Genomic DNA, 22,133 nt, shown 5'->3' on the forward strand with positions numbered 1-22,133 from the left:
GCCGACGCTCCACTGAGCCAAACCGGTCAGGGCTGGGCTATATCTTATTCATAACAAGGCTATCAAATTGTTTAGTTAATTTAGCAAGCAACTGTGTTTTATATATTGTTTTAACTTCAATATCTTGTATTTTATTTTCCTAAAATTAAGTTTCTTTTTCCTCCTGTTCTATCTCTGTCCATATTACAGTTAGCTTGGCCTTCCTCTGCACTCAAGTCCTGGCCCTCCTTTCTACCCAGATGACTAGCTTAGATCCTTACAACTCTCATAGTGGAAAAACACTGAACTAAGTAATAATGATGTGGGAAAAGCTTGAGCTTTTTTGGTGCTGGATGGACCTTGCTTTCAATTCTGGTTCTACCAGCTATGTATCCTTAGGCAAGTTAACCTCCTGAGCCTACATTTCTTTTTCTGTAAAATGGGGATCATACTTTGGGGGTATGTTTTGAGGAATAAATAAGAAAATGCTTATAAAATTTCTTTTTAAAAAAAGCTATTAACATTTCCCTTCCCTGCTGTAAAGAATCTTCAACTCTTAATGTACATAAGAATTACTGGGGATCTTGGTAAAATTCCCAGGTCTCACGCCAAGAGATTCTGATTTATGAGATCAATGTTGAAACCCAAGAATCTGGGTTTTAAGATCCTTGGGTAATTTTGAAGAAGATAGATGATCAATTGGCTTTTTCAGCCTTATAGGCTGCATGGCCGGAAATGGCCATGGCCAACACTCTTGAGTTGACAAGGCTTTCTTTTTAGAAAGCAGCCAGACTGAGGCTGGAATATCTTAATTATAATTCCAATTAGAGGCCCGGTGCACGAAATTCATGCACGGCGGGGGGGGGGTGTATCCTTCAGCCCAGCCTGCACCCTCTCCAATCTGGGACCCCTCGAGTGATGTCCGACTGCCCGTTTAAGCCCGATCCCAACTGCTCGCCTGCCTGCCTTCCTGATTGCCCCTAACCACTTCTGCCTGCCAGCCTGATCACTCCCTAACCACTCCCCTGCCTGCCTGATTGATGCCTAACTGCTCCCCTGCCAGCCTGTTTTCCCCTAACTGCCCTCCCCTGCAGGCCTGGTCACCCCTAACTGCCCTCCCCTGCAGGCCTGGTCACCCCTAACTGCCCTCCTCTGCAGGCCTGGTCACCCCTAACTGCCCTCCCCTGCAGGCTTGGTCCCCCTCAACTGCTCTCCCCTGCAGGCCTAGGTCCCCCCAAACTGCCCTCCCCTGCAGGCCTGGTCACCCCTAACTGCCCTCCCCTGCAGCCCTGGTCCCCCCCAACTGCTCTCCCCTGCAGGCCTGGGTCCCTCCCAACTGCCTTTCCCTGCAGGCCTGGTCGCCCCAACTTCCCTCCTCTGCTGGCTTGGTCACCCCTAACTGCCCTCCCCTGCAGGCTTGATCGCCCCCAACTGCCCTCCCTTGCAGGCCTGGTCCCTCCCAACTGCCCTCCCCTGCTGGCCTGATCACCCACACTGCCCTCCCTTGCAGGCCTGGTCCCTCCCAACTGCCCTCCCCTGCTGGCCATCTTGTGTCCACATGGGGGCAGGATCTTTGACCACATGGGGACAGCCATCTTGTGTGTTGGAGTGATGGTCAATCTGCATATTACTCTTTTATTAGATAGGATAGAGGTCTGGTGCATGGGTGGGGGCAAGCTGGTTTGCCCTGAAGGGTGTCCCAGATCAGGGTGGGGGTTCCCTTAGGGCGTGGGGTGGCCTGGGCGAGGGGCCTGTGGTGGTTTGCAGGCTGGCCACGCCCCCTGGTGACCCAAGTGGAGGCCCTGGTATCTGGGGTTTATTTATCTTCTACAATTGAAACTTTGTAGCGTGGAGCGGAGCCAAGCCTTCTGCTTGCTCCGTGGCAGCAGCCATTTCTGTTGGGGTTTATGTATCTTCTATAATTGAAACTTTGTAGCCTTAAGCAGAGGCCTGGGCCTGCCAGGGTGTGCAGAAAGCTTGGCTTCCTCTATCGCCCGGGGCAACCCTAGCCTCCTGCTCTTTCCAGCTCTGTGGCTGCCGCCATTTCTGTTTGGGTTTATGTATCTTCTATCATTGAAACTTTGTAGCATTGAGTGGAGGCCTAGGCCGGCAAGGGCAGGCGGAAAGCTTGGCTTCCTCCATTGCCAGGGAAACCTAAGCCTCCCTCCTGTTCTCTGTGGCTGTAGCCATCTTGGTTGGGTTTATTTGCATATTTGCTCCTGATTGGCTGGTGGGTGTAGCGGAGTGATGGTTAATTTGCATATTACTCTTTTATTAGATAGGATTGCTAGGAAAGGAACTATAATTGGTTCATATTGTGTAGAGTGGCACCAACTTCTGAGTATTGGTAGAGAGTCAGGGTCATGTTGTAAGGATAGCCCTGGGAGCCCTGTCATTATTCTACCTGGTTGGAGGTGGTAAAGGTAATCTGGGCTATGTATTCATCACACTTATGAAAGCATTTCACTAATTGAAGAGTCACTTTGTTGTACTGTACACAAGACCCTTAAAATCAATTCTCCTGGAAAATAATAGATGTAGGGGGAGATAGGCTAAAAGAAAATATAGGTTTGTGTTTTATTCTTTTTTTTTAAATATATTGATTTTTTACAGAGAGGAAGAGATAGAGAGTTAGAAACATCAATGAGAAACATCGATCAGTTGCCTCCTGCACTGGGTATGTGCCCAAAACCAAGGTACATGCCCTTGACTGGAATTGAACCCAGGACCCCTCAGTCCGAAGGCTGATGCTCTATCCCAGCCGTGGGCAAACTACGGCCCATGGGCTGGATCCGGCCCGTTCGGCTGTTCTATCCGGCCCGCGGAGCTGAAAGAGCGGAGGGTTCTCTTGCTCTCCCCTCCGCTCCTTTATTTTGAATTTATATTAGTTCACACAAACACTCCATCCATGCTTTTGTTCCGGCCCTCCGGTCCAGTTTAAGAACCCATTGTGGCCCTCGAGTCAAAAAGTTTGCCCACCCCTGCTCTATCCACTGAGCCAAACCGGTCAGGGCATTGTGTTTTATTCTTACTTAATGTACCAGCTAGGGTGGAGCCTTCTACAGTCACTTCTGCTGGACTGTGCTGTTTAATCAACACTGAATTTTTTTTTTTTTAAATATATTTTATTGATATTCCACAGAGAGGAAGGGAGAGGGACAGAAAGTCAGAAACATCGATGAGAGAGAAACATCGATCAGCTGCCTCCTGCACACCCCCCACTGGGGATGTGCCCGCAACCAAGGTACATGCCCTTGACCGGAATCGAACCCGGGACCCTTGAGTCCGCAGGCCGACGCTCTATCCACTGAGCCAAACCGGTTTCAGCAACACTGAATTTTTAAGTTGCTTTTGGATATAGTTTTCTTCTTTTAAAACTATATAATTTTTTAAAAAATATATTTTTATTGATTTCAGAGAGGAAGGAAGAGGGAGAGAGAGATAGAAACATCCACGATGAGAGAGAATCATGCATCGGCTGCCTCCTGCAAGTTCCCCACTGGGGATCGAGCCCACAACCTGGGCATGTGCCCTTGACCGGAATCGAACCTGGGACCTTTCAGTTCACAGGCTGACGTTCTATCCACTGAGCCAAACCAGCTAGGGCTATATAATTTTTTAAAAAAAATGTATTTCTATTGATTTCAGAGAGGAAGGGAGAGGGAGAGAGAGAGATAGAAACATCAATGATGAGAGAGAACCATTGACTCGCCGCCTCCCACATGCCCCACACTGCGGGTCGAGCCCACAACCTGGGCATGTGCCCTTGAACAGAATCGAACCAGGACCTCCCGGTTCATAGGCCAATGCCCAACCACTGAGCCACGCCAGCCAGGCTCAAACTATATAATTTTATAGTATAAAATCTTTGTCATCTTGTTTTGTATATTTGGACTTAATTTTTCAAATGAAGAGAAAATTATGTGAGGCTATGCAAGGCATTAGTAGGAGCACAGGCTTTTTAAAAAGACAGTCTTGCATTTTTTAAAAAAATATATTAATATTTTACAGAGAGGAAGGGAGAGGGATAGAGAGCTAGAAACATCTACGAGAGAGACATCGATCAGCTGCCTCCTGCACACCTCCCACTGGGGATGTGCCCGCAACCAAGGTACATGCCCTTGACCGGAATCGAACCCAGGACCCTTCAGTCCGCAGGCCGACGCTCTATCCACTGAGCCAAACCGGTTTCGGCAACAGTCTTGCATTTTAATGTTATCTCTGCCATTTAGTGAGCTGTATGATTACTTGATTGCTCTGTGAAATGAACATAATAATCCTTACATCATAAATTATTTGAGAATCAAATGACATGACATATTTTGGGCTTTTATGCTTGTTTCCTAGGTAGTGGATGCTCATTGAATGAGAGATATTACCATTGTTACTTTGTTTTTTAGAATGTAATTGGTGATCTTCATTGTATTCTACTGATGTTAAAGACTGATTATATCTGAGCTTTAAATATATCAAGTGTGTTTTGAAGGTAAAGGCATAAAGTATTTTTTAGGTCTGAAAGTCAGGAACTAGAATGTGAAAGAATAAATATTCTTACATTGCTAGTTTATTGGTATGTATGTGTTTATTAATGGTTTTAGTGAAGTATCTTTTTGATCTCTTATTTAGTGTCAAACCGGAAGAGAAGTAAAACTCAACAAAAATTTATGTGTGGAGTTCCTTCTTAAAAGAAGAAAAAAGTGATTATTGCAACTATGGATCGGAGCAAACGGAATTCAATTGCAGGATTTCCTCCACGTTTGGAACGTCATGAAGATTTTGAAGGAGGTGTTGGAAACGATGGGAACGTGACCCAGGTGGGACGAGTTGGGACATCTTCATATCGAGCTCTTATAAGTGCTTTTTCCAGACTGACACGTTTAGATGACTTCACCTGTGAAAAAATAGGATCTGGCTTCTTTTCTGAAGTGTTCAAGGTGAGTGATGCCTCATCTTTTCTCATATTGTCTTGTTGATGGTCAGCTTCACTGCAGAATTGATAGTTGTGTTTAATTAATTAGGACATAAGCTTTACCTAGTCAGCATGCTGTGGATCTTGAACAGTGTTCTAAACCAGCGGTGACCAACCGGTGGTCCACCAGTGGTCCGTGAGGTCTGAAAGGTTGGCGACTGCTGTTCTAAACTGTCCCCTCAAGTTATTTATTAACTTGTGAGATATCTTGTTATTTTAATTATAAAATAATACATGCTGATAAAAAAACAAATAATATAGGAGAGTCTTCCACTTTTCCCTCCATCTATATATCTATATATCTATATATCTATATATCGATATATCAATATATCGATATATCGATATATCTATATCTATATCTATATATCTATATCTATATCTCCAGTTATAAGCACTGTTAACAATTTGGTGTTAACTCTGGATCCTTTTCTAAGCTTATGCATATATTATACAATTATATCTTATATATTATAAGTTAATTATATATTATCTTATATACATATATAAAATTTTATATGTACATATAAAAATATACACACATATATTTATACCTGCACATATAGTTTTTGTTTGCTAAAAAAAAATATATATAGTATACATTATACTTCACATTTAAAGATTTTTCATTGATTTTTAGAGAGGAAGAGATAGGGAGAGAGAGAGAAGCGTCAATGTTAGAGCAAAATATCGATTGGCATGCACCCTTACCAGGGGTTGAGCCTACAACCAAGGCATGTGCCCTGACAGGGAATCAAACTGGCAATCTTTCGTTGCATGGGCTGACACCCAACCAACTGAGCCACACAGGCAAGGGCTTGTTTGCTTCCTTTTATTTATTTATTCACTAGAGACCCGGCACATGAAATTCATGCACTCGGAGGGGGATGTCCCTCAGCCCAGCCTGTGCCCTCTTGCAGTCCGGGAGCCCTCGGGGGATGTCCAACTGATGGCTTAGGTCTGCTCCCTCCGGCGGGCCTAAGCTGTCAGTTGGACATCCTTAGCACTGCTGCGGAGGCGGAAGAGGCTCCTGCCACCGCCACTGCGCTCGCCAGCTGTGAGCTGGCTTCTGGCTGAGCAGCGCTCCCCCTGTGGGAGTGCACTGACCACCAGGGGGCAGCTCCTGCATTGAGCATCTGCCCCCTGGTGGTCAGTGTGCGTCATAGTGACTGTCATTTCGCTGTTCGGTCAATGTGCATATTAACCTTTTATTAAATAGGCATTATATAGGACTAGAGGCCTGGTGCATGAAATTCATGAACTTGGGGGAGGGTCTGTGCCCTCTCAGAGTCTGGGAGCCCTGCAATCAATCGCCCAAAGAGGTAGGCCCTGCCCACCTGGCTGGGGCTCTGCGATGGATCGCCCCCGCAGAGGGAGGCCCCGCCCACCTGCTGCAGCCTGCTGGTCGGTGGCCTGGGCCTCCCTCTTTGGGGCGATAGTGGAGCCCCCCGATTGGTCGCCCCGCTGGCTGGTGGCCTGGGCCTCCCTCTGCCGGGAGATCATGGGGCGATGGCCGGGCCCCTGACCAATCGCATCGCACCCACCTTGGCTGGCCTGGTGCCAGTGGGTGTCATAGCGTGGTCATCCGTGTGGTCATTCTGCTGTTCAGCCATTTGGTCGATTTGCATATTACACTTTTATTATTATAGGTTCTTTCTTTTTTTTTCCTCACCCAAGGATATGTTTTTATTGATTTTATTTTATTTAATTAATTAATTTTGTTGTTAATCCTTACCTGAGGATATTTTTCCATTGACTTTTAGAGAGAGAGACACACACATTGATTGGTTGCCTCCCACCAGAGCCTGGGGATCCAGTCTGCAACTGAGGTACATGCCCTTGACTGGAATCAAACCTAGGACCCTTCAGTTGCATAGTCCGATGCTCTGTCCACTGAGCCAAACTGGCTAGGGCTGTTTTTATTGATTTTAGTGAGAGAGGTAAGGGAGAGAGAGAGAGAGAGAGAAAGAGAGAAACATCAATGTTAGAAACATCAGTTGGTTAGTTGGTTGCCTCCCAGGGCCTCAACCAGGATTGAACCTGAAACCTAGGTATGTGCCCTACTGGAAATCAAACCCGATACCTTTTAGTATATGGAATGACATTCAACCAGGCTACACTGACCAGTGTGTTTGCACACTTTTAATAAAACTGAGCCTTTAATTCTCCCAAGAATCATATTTCCCTACTTCATTTACACTCCCAGATTATTTCATACCTTTTTTTCTCTGATCATACTTCCAGAACTTCTCTAGTTCTCACTCTCAGTGATGATCTTGCTTCCTAATTCACTGAGAAAACTGAAGCAAACTGAAGAGAACTTCTATGGCCTCCCATCACCACATATGGCTACTAACCCACATGTCTCTCCACTTATTTGGCCTTTATATCTGTCACGATGGATGAACTATCATGCTCCAATGTAAGGCATATTTCTATTTGTATGGTATATCCTATTTCCATTTGCCTACTCAAAGACATTACCTAAGAAATTCTCCCCTTTTCTACATCATATTTCACTCCCTATTAAATTATTTTTATCAGCATGTAAACATTATTATTTCTCTCAGCTTAAAAAAAAACTTTAAAGGGAGAAAATCATCTCTTGTTGCTATACTCCCTCATGTCTTATTCTCTTTTGGACCAAAACACTTTCACAAAGTTATCTCCAACTCACTGTTTCACTGTTTCCTATTCCTTTCCCTCTATTCTCTCTCTCTCTCCTCTTTTTTTGTTGTTTTTTTAATCCTCACCGGAGGATATTTTCTCCAGTGATTTTCAGAGAGAGAATGAAAAGGAGGGGGAGAGACACACAGAGAGAAACATTGATGTGAGAGAGTCACATTGACTGATTGCCTCCTGCACATGCCCTGATAGGGGCCAGGGATTGAGCCTGCAACTGAGGTACATGCCCTTGACCGAATCAAAACCTAGACCCTTCAGTCCTTGGGCCGGTGCTGTGTCCACTGAGCCAAACCAGCTAGGGCGCTCTCTCTCTCCTTTTAATGTAGTAAAATATACATAACTTAAATTTATTATTTTAACCATGTGTACAGTTCAGTGTCGTTAAGTACATTTACAGTGTTATGTATTTTCAGAACTTTTTCATCATCCCAAACAGAAACTTTGTATCCATTAAACAATAACTCCCTATTTGTCCCTACCCTGAACCCCTGTTAACTCTATTCTACATTCATAGAATTTGCCTATTCTAGGTACCTCATATTAATGGAATCATACAATATTTATCCTTTTGTGTCTGGCTTATTTCACTTAGCTGAATGTCCTCAAGTTTCATCCCTGTTGTAGCATATGTCAGAATTTTATTCCTTTTTATGGCTGAATATATCCCATTGTATGTATATACCATATTTTGGTTATCCATTCATCTGTTGATGGACATTTCTATTGTTTCCATCTTTTGATTATTGTGAATAATGCTGCTATGAACTTGGTGTACAAGTATCTGTTTGAATCCCTGTTTTCAATTCTTTTGGGTATTTACCTCTAAGTGGAATTTTTGGTCATATAGTAATTCTGTGTTTAACTTTTTTAAAAAATATATTTTTATTGATTTCAGAGAGGAAGGGAGAGGGAGAGAGAGAGATAGAAACATCCTATCTAATAAAGAGGGAATATGCTAATTAACCATCACTCCATCACAAAGATGGTTGCACCCACAGCTGAGGCCAAGTTCCCATAAGGAGCCTTAACAAGCAATCAGCAGGGACCTGAGGCTACACCCTCCCCCGCCCCCATGGGGCTTGGCAGGGGACCTCAGGCAGGCAGGGCTTGACAGGGGACCTCAGGCCACCTTCCACACCTGGCAGGGCTTGACAGAGGACCTCAAGGTGCGCTTCCCATCCTGGTGCTGGGCTAGGGGACCTCAGGCTACTCCCTTGGCCCCAGCTCCAGGCTGGGAGACCTCAGGCCATGCCCCCCACCAGGTGGGGCTTGACAGGGGACTTAAAGCCGTGTCCCCCACTCTGGCACCAGGCCCGGGGACCTCAGGCCGCATCCCCCGTCCCAGCACTGAGCCAGGGGACCTGAGGCTGTTTCCCTCTGCCTGGCGGGGCTTGACAGGGGACCTCAAGGTGCACCCCCAGTGCTGGGTTGGGAGAACTCAGGCTGCGCCCCCCTGCCCAGGGGAGACCTGAGGCTGCACCCCCCTCCCAGTGCCGGGCTGGGGGACCTGAGGCTGCGCCCCCCCCCCCCACCTGGTGGGGCTTGACGGGGGACCTCAGGCCATGTCCCACACCTGGTGGGGCTTGATGGGGGACCTCAGGGCACGCCCCACCACCCCGGTCTGGGCTGGGGGACCTCAGGCCACGCCCCCCATCCTGGTGCCAGGCCAGGGGACCTGAGGCTACGTTCCCTGCCCGGTGGGGCTTGACAAGGGTGGGACTAGCCAGGTCTGGGTCTATCCCAATGTGGGGGGGGGGGTGGCTGGATCTGGGTCTCACGCGACTTTGAGGCACATGTGGGTGGGTGGGGACTTGACTCTGGGTCCCGTGGTGTGCCCCAGACTCTGACAGGAGGAAGGTTTTCATATACATTTTACTAATTTTCTTTCATCTCTGACACTTCTATTATAGAGAAAGGGCAAATGGCAATATTAAATTATTTCCTCTAATTAATCTCCTTTTAATGTGCACGAATTTCGTGCACCGGGCCACTAGTCAATGATGAAAGAGAATCATTGATCGGCTGCCTCCTGCATGCCCCCTACTGGGGATTGAGCCTGAAATTCAGGCATGTGCCCTGACTGGCAATCAAACAGACTTCCTGGTTCATAGGTCAATGCTCAACCACTGAGCCACACTGGCCGGGTTTGTGTTTAATTATAAAAAAAAAAGAATGTAAAATACACATAACAAAATTTATTGTTTTAACTATTTTTAAGTGTACAGTTAAGTAATGTTAAGTATATTCACATTGTTGTGTAACCAATCTCTAGAAGTTTTTCATCTTGCAAAACTGAAATTCTATACCCATGAAACAACAACTCCCCCCCCTTCTCCCTTACCCCCCACATCCTGGAACAACTATTCTACTTTCTGTTTCTATGAGTTTGTCTACTTGAGATACCTTATTTAAATGAAACCATGTAGTATTTGTCTTTCTGTGACTGCCTTATTTCACTTAGTCTGTGCTTAACTTTTTAAGGCACCACCATGCTATTTTTCACTGTGGCTATACCATTTTACATTCCCACCAGCAATGCAAAAGTATTCCAATGTCTCCACATTCTCACCAACACTTGTTATTTTTTTTTTAATAGTAGCAATCCTGGAGGGAATGAAGTGATATCTACTTGTGACTTTGATTTATATTTCTTTAATGATTAGTGATGTTGAACAAATTTTTATGTGCTTATAGCCTTTTGGTTATTTTCTTTGGAGAAATGTCTATTCAAGTCCTTTGCTCATTTTTTAATTAGGTTGTATGTAAGGGATATGTATATCTTATCAGATATATGATTTAAAAATATTTTCTCCTATAGGTTGGCTTCACTCTCTTGATTGTGTCCTTTGATGCACACAAGTTTTAACTCTGATTAAGTTCAATATATCTATTTTTTTTTGTTACTTATACTTTTGGTGTCATATCCAAGAAATCTGCCAAATTCAACATCATGAAGATTTTTCTTAGTGTTTTGTTCTAAGAATTTTATAGTTTAGCTCTTACATTTAGGACTTTGATCCATGTAAGTTAATTCTTTTGTATATGGTGTAAAGTAAGGGCCTAACTTCATTCTTTTGCATGTGGATATACAATTTTCCCAGCAACATTTGTTGAAAAGACTGTTCTTTCCCCATTGAATGGTCCTGGCACCCTGTCAAAAATCAATTGACTATATGTTCCAGGATTATTAACTTATTTTAATTTGTATGCTCTGATTATTAGTGAAATCCTTTAATGTTGGTTATTTATATAATTTGCTTATATTTTTATTGTGTTGATTTTTTTATAGTTCTTTATAAATCCTGATAATAATTCTTTATTACATGTATTACAAGTATCTTCTCTCTGCCTCTCTTTTGTCTTTTTATGTAATTAGGTCTATCAATCTTTTCATTTATAACTTGTGGATTTTATATTTTGCCAAAGAGAGCCTTCTCACTGCAAGGTTTTGAAAATATTATGCTAGCCCTAGCAGGTTTGGCTCAGTGGATAGATTATCGGCCTATGGACTGAAGGGTCCCAGGTTTGATTCTGGACAAGGGCACATGCCTGGGTTGTGGGCTTGATCCCCAATAGGGAGCATGCAGGAGGCAGCCAATCAATGATTCTCTCTCATCATTGATGTTTCTATCTCTCTCTCCCTCTCCCTTCCTCTCTGAAATCAATAAAAATATTTAAAAAAGGAAAATATTATGCTATGTTTCTTCTAATGTTTTTATGACATACTAGAGGCCCGGTGCATGAAATTCGTTCACTTGGCGGGGGGTGGAGGGTTCCCCCAGCCTGGCCTGTGCCCTGTCACAGTGCAGGAGCCCAGCAATCGATTGCTCCAAAGAGGTAGGCCCTGCCCACCCATTCGGGGCTCCTCAATGTATTGCCCCAAAGAGGTAGGCTGGAGCTGGGGGTCCTGCCTCTGCGCTGTGCGGAGCCGGGAGGTTGGACCCCCAGGACCCCCAAGCAGGCCTCACTGCACGGAGCCGGGGGACCCCCCCAAGGCAGGCCTCGCCGTCCCAGGCAGGCTCCGTGCAGCACATGAAGCGTCAAGCCCAGCCTTGCCTACCTGTGCATGCCTACTGTGCACGCAGCCATCTTGTGATGGCGTGAGGGCATCATGGTGTGATGACTATTTAGGCTTTTATTAGTAAAGATTTCATTTAATTTAATATACTGTTGATTATAAGATGCACATGTTGCTAATTAAACTGTAACAGTTCTTATTACTTAGATATATTATTTTTATTTAAAGGGCTCTTATAGACTTGATTCGGTAGGCATAGCTTTTTATCATGTTACTAGAGGCCTGGTGCACGAAATTCGTACACTGGGGCGGGGGGGGGGGCTCTCCTCAGTCCAGCCTGTGCCCTCTCACAGTCTGGGACCCCTCGGGTCTGGGACCCCTCACTCCTTACAGCTGGCCTCCAGTGGAGGCGGGAGAGGCTCCCGCCACTGCTGCTGTGCTTGCCAGCCGTGAGCCCGGCTTCTGGCTGAACTGTGCTCCCCCTGTGGTCAGTGCATGTCATAGTGACTGGTCATTCCCCCGTTTGGTCGATTTACCTATTAGGGTTTTATTATATAGGATACTTTTGAAAAATGGAAGGTGTATTGGAAATAAATTGGTTAAGGCTTTTTTTCTTTGATCCCTGCCCCCAGTTAAGACATTTAAAAATCCTATTTATATTCAGAGTATAACTGTCGAGAATCTTTTTTCAACTCAGGGTTTAATGTCAGTTTCTAGACTTTTTTCTGTTGTATTGTCCTATCTATTTATATATCAGTACACACTGTTAATAATTTAATCATTGTGGTTTTATTTTAATATCTAGTTAGACTAGTTACCCATCATTATTCTTCCTTTTCAGAATTTTCTTGGTGTTTCTTCCTTATTATTTATTAAATATATTTTATTTTTTTTTTACAGAGAGGAAGGGAGAGGGATAGAGAGGTAGAAACATCGATGAGAGAGAAACATCAATCAGCTGCCTCTTGCACACCCCCAACTGGGGATGTGCCTGCAGCCAAGGTACATGCCCTTGACAGGAATCAAACCTGGGACCCTTGAGTTCGCAGGCCGACGCTCTATCCACTGAGCCAAACCGATTAGGACTCTTCCTTATTTTTTTACGGGAGTTTTAGAATCAGTTTGCCAGTTTCCAAAAACATAACTGTTGCCATTTTTTATTTAGATTAGAGTAAGTTTATAGATTAATTTAGGGAGAATTGATATCTTTATGATATTGAGTCTTTATATCACATGGCATGCCTTTTTATATGTTCAAGTATTTTGTGCTCCTTGGTAAACATTAAAAATTTAAAAAATATATATATCTTGCATGTTTCTTGCAATGTTTATTCTTAGTTTGTTCTCCTGTTGCAGTTGTAAATGGGAACTCTCCTTCCATTTTATCTTTTGTTTGTTATTTTGCATATGAAGGCTATTAATTTTCACATATTGATCTTTGATGCAGCTGGCATACTGAATTTTTAAAATATTTGCAATAGTTTTTTAGTTCATTTGTTTTTATGGTATATAATCATATCAACTGTGAATGATGAAAAATTTATTTCCCATTTTTATACCTCACATTCTTCTCAACAAACTGCTTGACTAATACTTCCTAAAATGTTAAATAATAGAGCTATTAGACATCTTTGTCATGTTTCTGACTAGGAATACTTGGGGTGTTTCCTAATTAAACATTATATGATTTGGAGCTGAAATATATATCTTTTATTCTATTGGATATTCAAAATCGTTACAAAAAATACCTGCTATTTTGTTAAAAATTGTTGTTATGAAGAATGGATGTTGCTCTATGAAATGGGAGGTCACAGTTCCATTCTGGTCGGGGCAAATGCTGAGTTGTGGACTCGATCCCCAGCAGGAGGGGAGCAGGAGGTGGCCAATCAATGATTCTCTCTCATCATTAATGTTTCTGTCTCTCTTTCCCTCTCCCTTTCTCTCTAAAATCAATAAAATATATATCTATATTTTTTAAAAAATGGGTGTTGAATTTTAACAAATGTCTTTTCAGAATCTGTAGTATGATGGTTAATTTTATGTCAACTTGACTGGGTCACAGAGTGCCTACATATTTGGTCAAACATTATTTTGAGATTAACATTTTAAAAAAATATATTTTTATTGATTTCAGAGAGGAAGGGGGAGAGAGAGAGATAGAAATATCATTGATGAAAGAGAATCATTGATTGGCTGCCTCCCGCATGCTCCCTACTGGGGATCAAGCTCGCAACCCAGGCAGTGCCTTGATCAGAATTGAACCTGGGACCCTTCAGTCCGCAGGCCGAGGCTCTATCCACTGAGCCAAACCGGCTAGGGCGAGATTAACATTTGAATCAGTAGACAGAGTAAAGCAGATTGCCCTCCCTAATGTGGGTTGCCTTCATCCAATTATTTTAAGGCCTGAATAGAACAAAAAGGCTGACCCTCCTGTGATTAAGAGGGAACTTCTACCTAATTGCTTGAGATGGGACATCAGTCTTCTGCCTTTTGCTTGGAATTGAAATATTGGCTCTTCTTTGGCCTTGAGCCTGTCATCTTTTGGACTGGAACTTATACCATTGGCTCTCCTGGTTCTCAGGCCTTTGGACTCAGATTGGAACTTCACCTTTGGCTTCCTGGGTCTCCAGCTTGCTAACTGCAGATCTTGGGACTTCTCAGCATCCATAATCGTGTGAGCCATTTTCTAATAATAAATCTCTTTCTATCTGTATATATCCCTTTGGTTCTATTTCTCTGGGGAACTCTAATACATATGGTGATAAAAGTATTTTTCTTTTTTGATATTTTTTAAAGTGAATTATATTAGTAGGTATTGTAATAATGTGCTATCCTTGCATTCCTGGTGTATTAGTCTTTAATGTGCTACTAACTTCTTTTTGCTGGGGTGTTTTTGCCTTGATATTTATGAGATTGGTGTGTGGTTTTCTTTTACTATTTTTTTCTTTTTAACTTTATTTTTAAATTATTATTATTATTGTTTTTTTGGTTAATCCTCACCCGAGGATATTTTTCCATTGATTTTTAGGGAGAGTGGAAGAGAGAGGGAAAGACAGAGAGAAACATCAATGTAAGAGAAGCACATCGATTGGTTGCCACCTGCACAAGCCCCAACCAGGGCCTGGGCCAGGGAGGAGCCTGCAACCAAGGTACGTGCCCTTGACTGGAATCGAACCTGGGACCCTTTGGTTCACAGGCTGATGCTCTATCCACTGGACCACACCGGCTATGGTTATTTTTTATTAAAAAATGTTTTTATTGATTTCAGAGAGGAAGGGAGAGGGAGAGAGAGAATCATCAATCAGCTATCTCCTGCACCCCCCTAACTAGGGATCAAGCCCACAACCCAGAATCAAACTGTGACCTGCTGGTTCATGGGTCAATGTTCAACCACCAAGCCACACCGGCTGGGCTTAACTTTATTTTTATTGTTGACACTATTATGGGTTCCTCTACCACCACCACCCAGCTTTGGCCACCCCCACCGAGCCCCTACTCCCTCCTTCCCTCTGGCCATCACCACACTGTTGACTGTGTCTGTAGGTAATGCATATATTTTCCTTGGTTAATTCCCTTCACCTTATTCAGTCCCCCCTCAACCCTCCCCTCTGACATTTGTCAGTCTGTTCCATGTATTCATACCGCTGGTTCTATTTTGTTGGTCAGTTTATTTTGTTCATTAGATTCCACATATAAGTGAGATTATATGGTATTTGTCTTTCTCTGACTAGCTTATTTCACTTAGCATAATACTCTCCAGGTCCATCTATGCTGTGGTGTGTGGTTTTCTCTTTCATGCTTTTGTTGGTAAGCATGTTAAGTTTTGGTAACAATGTTATCCTTGCCTCATAAAAATAATTTGGAAGATTTTTACCTCCCTATGTCTTAGAACAGTTTAAATAATATTGGAATAATTTATTCCTTAAATATTTGATAGAATTCCCTTGTGAAATGCTTGGCCAATTGCTTGAAAACTTTTCCTATTCTTCTATGCAGGCTAGGGCAGTGGTCGGCAAACTGCGGCTCGTGAGCCGTGGTTTGCCACTCTGTTGACTAATGAGTTTGCCGACTACTGTTCTAGGGGGTAATTGGCTTATTTAGATTTTTGTTTCTTCTGAGTCAATTTTGGTAAATTATTTTTACTAGAAAAATATTTCTTATAGATTTCTAATAAGCTTGCATAGAGATGAGTAAGTTTTGACCATTAAAATTTTTTTTAAATATATTTTATTGATTTTTTTACAGAGAGGAAGGGAGAGGGATAGAGAGTTAGAAATATCGATCAGCTGCCTCCTGCACACTCCCTACTGGGTATGTGCCGGCAACCAAGGTACATGCCCCTGACCGGAATCGAACCTGGGACCCTTGAGTCCGCAGGCCAATGCTCTATCCACTGAGCCAAACCGGCCAGGGCATTTTTTGTTTGTTTTAAGTCCCTTTCAGATTAGTTGTAATGCTTAAGAGTTTGGATCCTGCCGCTATTTGTTCTGCTGGTTCTTTTTCATGGTTTTTCATTTCTCCTGTGATTTATAATTTTTTATTGAAAGCCGATCATCAGTGGGAAATGTTTTTCCTTGGAGTTCTTGTGTTCTAGATTGTGGATGATATGTCCCAATACAGTGGTCTCACAGTTGCCTCTGCTGGGATCATATAGATTCTGGATCTGAACTTAAAGGCTTTATTTTTATTTTTTGGCTCAGGTTTCTGTACAGTGTTTAATAGTACTTTTATTTAGATTTATTTTATGCTGAATTTACTCCCGGGCCATAAGTTTTTGTTTCTTCAGTTTCTTCTGACATAATCTTTTTCTTCTGTGCAAACTCACAGTAGCCCTGTGAATTACAATTAGGACAATTTGTTCTCTACAGCAGCGGTTCTCAACCTGTGGGTTGCAACCCACAGGTTGAGAACTGCTAGCAGGGTCGCCTAAGACCATCGGAAAACACAGATATTTACATTACGATTCATAACAGTAGCAAAATTACAGTTATGAAGTAGCAACGAAAATAATTTTATGGTTGGGGGTCACCACAACATGAGGAACTGTATTAAAGGGTCGCAGCATTAGAAAGGTTGAGAACCACTGCCTAGGGTCTAGCATTATTCCACTGTGAATGTCCATTACAAAATAGGAGAAAGCTAGTTAACTGTATTTTGTAGTATTTTAGGAAGTAATTAGTTAATATTATGATGAGAACATTATCATTGGGAGAGAGGAATAGGTCTATTTATTTCTTCACACATGTAATAGTTTGATTCAAGGTTTGGCAAACTATAGCCCTCGTACCAAATCCAGCCTGCCGCTTTTTTTGGTAAGGTTTTATTGGAACATGTCCACACCCATTTGTTAGTGTATGTTCTGTGGCTGATTCTGTGTTACAGTGACAGTGACTATAGGCTCTCATAGCCTAAGATATATACTATCTAGTCCCTTTACAGAAAAAGTTAACTAACCTCTGGTCTAATAACTAACTATAGTGCATAGCTAGGTGATGGTTAGTTTTTATCTTTGATTACAAAGTACAGGTGATTATAGAGCTTTAAAGGTCAAGTTAAATAAAAAGTGTATTCATGGCAATAAAAGGAAATATTTGACTTCTGATGTGGGAGATTATGCAGATATCTTAAGGCAGTGGTAGGCAAACCTCGGCTCGCGAGCCACATGAGGCTCTTTGGCCCCTTAAGTGTGGCTCTTCCACAAAATACCACAGCCGGGCGAGTTTATTTTGAAGAAGTGGCGTTAGAAGAAGTTTAAGTTTAAAAAATTTGGCTCTCAAAAGAAATTTCTATCGTTGTACTGTTGATATTTGGCTCTGTTGACTAATGAGTTTGCCGACCACTGTCTTAAGGCCTTTTAGTTGCCTTAGATAGCAAAAGAAAGACTGGTTGATTGATGACTTCACATTAAGAAATGTGGATTTATGCTGCTGCTTACTTGTATTTCTTTAAAATAATTCACTTTAGAATTTAGGACCTCTGGTCATTCATCCTTAAAATATACCTTAGTTATGTTATCTGTTTAATTTACACTATTCTTTATTTAGTTCTGAAGCCTGGCTTTACATAATTAACAACGACTATTAGGTTGTACTTTATGAAGTATGAAAAACTACAACTTGCAAAATCCTCATGATCTTTGTTTTACACTGTATGTGTCAGTAGCCCTGTGAATTACAATTAGGATAATTTGTTCTTTTCTTTACCATAAATTATTTTTAAAAATTATTTTGTCTTAAGTAACCTTATTTAGTTGTATAGCTGTAAAAATATCAGTTCGAGCAGTTGGTTTGGAAGGAACTTGGGCTCCTTCAGATTGTGACTGTCAGAGGTAGCACACATTTTAATTTTATTTTAAATATTTTTTAAAAGATACATTTTATTGATTTTTTTTAAAATTTAATAAATCTTTATTGTTCAGATTATTACAGTTGTACCTCTTTTTTCCCCCCATAGCTCCCCTCCACCCGGTTCCCACCCCACCCCATGCCCTTACCTCCCCCAACTGTCCTCATCCATAGGTGTACGCTTTATATCCAGTCTCTTCCCACCTCCCACACCCCTTCCCCCCTGAGAATTGTCAGTCCACTCCCTTTCTATGCCCCTGATTCTATTATATTCACCAGTTTATTCTGTTCATCAGATTTTTTATTCACTTGATTTTTAGGTTCACTTGTTGATAGACATGTATTTGTTGTTCATAATTTTTATCTTTACCTTTTTCTTCTTCTTCCTCTTCTTAAAGAATACCTTTCAGCATTTCATATAATACTGGTTTGGTGGTGATGAACTCCTTTAGCTTTTTCTTACCTGTGAAGCTCTTTATCTGACCTTCAATTCTGAATGATAGCTTTGCTGGGTAGAGTAATCTTGGTTGTAGGTTCTTGAATATCACTTTGAATACATAGTTTCTGTTGAGAAATCAGCTGACAATGGTATGGGTGCTCCCTTGTAGGTAACTGTTTTTCTCTTGCTGCTTTTAATATTCTCCCTTTGTCTTTTGCTCTTGACATTTTAATTATGATGTGTCTTGGTGTGGTCCTCTTTGGATTCCTTTTCTTTGGGGTTCTCTGCACTTCCTGGACTTGTAAGTCTATTTCTTTCACCAGGTGGGGGAAGTTTTCAGTCATTATTTCTCCAAATAGGTTTTCAGTATCTTGCTCTCTCTCTTCTTCTGGCACCCCCATAATTTGGATGGTGGTACGCTTGAAGTTGTCCCAGAGGCTCCTTACAATATCTTCACATTTTTGGATTCTTTTTTCTTTTTGCTTTTCTGGTTGGGTGTTTTTTGCTTCTTTGTATTTCAACTCTTTGACTTGATTCTTGCAGTCCTCTAGTCTGCTGTTAGGTCTCCGTATAATATTTTTTATTTCAGTCAGTGTATGTTTAATTTCTAGTTGGTCCTTTTTCATATCCTCGAGGGTCTCGCTAAATTTATTGGCCTTTTCTAGGAAATTCTTGAAAAGCCTTATAACCGTGGTTTTGAACTCTATATCCAGTCGTTTGCTTTCCTCCATTTCTTTCATTTGTGATCTGTTTCTTTGTCTCCGCATTTTCGCTGCTTCCCTGAGTTGGTAGAGTAGCTTTGTGTGGTAGGTGTCCTCTAGGGCCCAGTGGCTCAGCCTCCCCAGTTACCTGAGGTGGACACTCTTGGTGCACCCCTTTGTGGACTGTGTGCTCAGCCTTGTTGTAGTTAAGTCTTGATTGTTGTTGGTATCACTGGGAGGAATTGACCTCCAGGCCAGTTGGCTGTGAGGATCAGCTGTGTCTATGCTGGGAGAACTTCTATGCTGGAGACACCCTTATGAGATAAGACTTGCAAAATTGCAAAAGCCTCTGTGCTCCGCTTGGTTGGGGAGGAGTTTCAGGGCGGAGCAGACAGCCTTGGCTTCCCGTCAGCCCTGCCCTACGAGGCCCCTGGGTCTCAGTGTCCCTCGGTAATCGCTGCAAGCACCTCTGAGAGAAAGCTGCCTTCGAGTTTCGCCCGCTGCCAGACAGTCCACTTTCTCCCCGAATGAGTCGGGGTTCCCAGAAACTTGCCCGGAACTGGAGTTTAGCGCAGTTGGGAGCTTCTGTCTCCCTCCCGCTTTAGAAAGCCAGCCGCGCACTCAGCCTCCCGTGCATTCAGCAGTCAGTCCTCTCTGCGCGTGCTTGCCTCCAGACCTCTGCCTTCTGCAGCTCCCTAGTCTCAGCGTGCTTTCTCTTTTCCTGACAGTCCAGATGCCCCCCGAATGAGTCTGGTTTCCCAGCGTCTCACCTGGGACTGGAGTTCAGTGCATTCGGGAGCTTCCTTCCCCTTCTGCTTTAGAAAGCCAGTCGCACACTCAGCCGCCCTTGCACACAGCCGCCCGTCCCCTCTGTGTGCGAGTCTCCGTACCTCAGCCTTTTGTAGCTCCTCTGAGTCTCAATGTGCTTTCCTCTTTTCTTCTAGTTGTAGAATTTCCACTCAGCCAGCTTTCCTGTGGTTTTGGATGGTGTCCGTTTTGTCTTTTAGTTGTAGTTTTGATTACATTTTATTGATTTTTTAAAATTTAATAAATCTTTATTGTTCTTTATTGTTTCCTGTGTGAGGCAGCAGTTTAGGTGTTTACCTATGCTGCCATCTTGGTTTCTCCCCTTATTGATTTTTTACAGAGAGGAAGGGAGAGGGATAGGGAGTTAGAAACATTGATGAGAGTGAAACATCGATCAGCTGCCTCCTGCACACCTCCTACTGGGGATATGCCCGCAACCAAGGTACATGCCCATGACCGGAATTGAACCTGGGACCTTTCAGTCCGCAGGCCAACACTCTATCCACTGAGCCAAACCAGTTATGGCAGTAGTGCACATTTTAAAATTAATCAACCTGGTAATTTTGTTGGTTAAACTTGGGCTATGTTTATGGATTGTAAATGTCTTTGGACCTCAAAAACAATTAAGTTGTTACTGGGTAACATGTATTTTAGGTTGCAATTAATTTATTATTATTCTATAGATTAGCATGGTAGAAGTAGAAAGTTTTGAACATAAAGTTCTCTTTCAATGACTACATAATTATTGATTACTAGAGGCCCGGTGCACGAAATTCGTGCACGGGGGGGGGGGTTGTCCCTCAGCCCAGCCTGCACCCTCTCCAATCTGGGACCCCTCGAGGGATGTCTGACTGCCTGTGATCGGGCCTAAACGGGCAGTCGGACATCCCTCTCACAATCCAGGATTGCTGGCTCCCAACTGCTTCCCTGCCTGCCTTCCTGATTGCCCCTAACCACTTCTGCCTGCCAGCCTGATCACTCCCTAACCACTCCCCTGCCTGCCTGATTGATGCCTAACTGCTCCCCTGCCAGCCTGTTTTCCCCTAACTGCCCTCCCCTGCAGCCCTGGTTTCCCCTAACTGCTCTCCCCTGCAGGCCTGGGTCCCTTCCAACTGCCCTCCTCTGCAGGCCTGGTCACCCCTAACTGCCCTCCCCTGCAGCCCTGGTCCCCCCTAACTGCTCTCCCCTGCAGGCCTGGGTCCCTTCCAACTGCCTTTCCCTGCAGGCCTGGTCGCCCCCAACTTCCCTCTTCTGCCAGCTGGGTCACCCCTAACTGCCCTTCCCTGCAGGCCTGGTCGCCCCATCTTCCCTCCTCTGCCGGCTTGGTCACCCCTAACTGCCCTCCTCTGCTGGCCTGATCGCCCACAACTGCCCTCCATTGGAGACCTGGTCCCTCCCAACTGCCCTCCCCAGCTGGCCATCTTGTGGTGGCCATCTTGTGTCCACATGGGGGCAGGATCTTTGACCACATGGGGGCAGCCATCTTGTGTGTTGGTGTGATGGTCAATCTGCACATTACTCTTTTATTAGATAGGATAGAGGCCTGGTGCACGGGTTGGGGCCAGCTGGTTTGCCCTGAAGGGTGTCCCAGATCAGGGTGGGGGTTCCCTTAGGGCGTGGGGTGGCCTGGGCGAGGGGCCTGTGGTGGTTTGCAGGCTGGCCACGCCCCCTGGTGACCCAAGTGGAGGCCCTGGTATCTGGGGTTTATTTATCTTTTACAATTGAAACTTTGTAGCCTGGAGCGGAGCCAAGCCTTCTGCTAGCTCCCTGGCGGCAGCCATTGTTTTTTTGATTCATATGTCTTCTATCATTGAAACTTTGTAGCCTTAAGCGAGGCCTGGGCCGGCCAGGGTGTGCGGAAACCTTGGCTTCCTCCATCGCCGCAGGCAACCGTAGCCTTCTGCTCTTTCCAGCTCCGTGGCTGCTGCCATTTCTGTTTGGTTTTATGTATCTTCTATCATTGAAACTTTGTAGCCTTGAGTGGAGGCCTAGGCCGGCAAGGGCAGGTAGAAAGCTTGGCTTCCTCCATTGCCGGGGAAACCCATGCCTCCCTCCTGCTCTCTGTGGCTGTAGCCATCTTGGTTGGGTTTATTTGCATATCTGCTCCTGATTGGCTGGTGGGTGTAGTGGAGTGATGGTTAATTTGCATATTACTCTTTTATTAGATAGGATGAGTAGAGATTATTATTAT

At 43.6% G+C, this 22,133-nt stretch overlaps 1 protein-coding gene across 4 annotated transcripts in view; it reads left to right on the forward strand.

Moving 5' to 3' along the window:
* TESK2 (testis associated actin remodelling kinase 2) overlaps positions 1–22,133 on the forward strand; it is a 148,188-nt gene that overhangs the window by 10,043 nt on the left and 116,012 nt on the right. For 2 of the 4 annotated variants that reach the window (XM_080654460.1, XM_080654461.1), the window contains exons 2-3: positions 4,606–4,913; positions 14,233–14,325. Coding sequence is in view for 2 of the 4 variants with exons in the window: in XM_080654458.1 (XP_080510584.1) it covers positions 4,692–4,913 (222 nt within the window). In the remaining 2 variants the exon portion in view is untranslated. The remainder of the gene's footprint in view (positions 1–4,605; positions 4,914–14,232; positions 14,326–22,133) is intronic. The other 2 variants (XM_080654458.1, XM_080654459.1) reach the window with 1 other exon arrangement.

The sequence above is a fragment of the Plecotus auritus genome (genome assembly GCF_963455305.1).
Source record: "Plecotus auritus genome assembly, chromosome: 2".
Lineage (NCBI taxonomy): Eukaryota > Metazoa > Chordata > Mammalia > Chiroptera > Vespertilionidae > Plecotus > Plecotus auritus.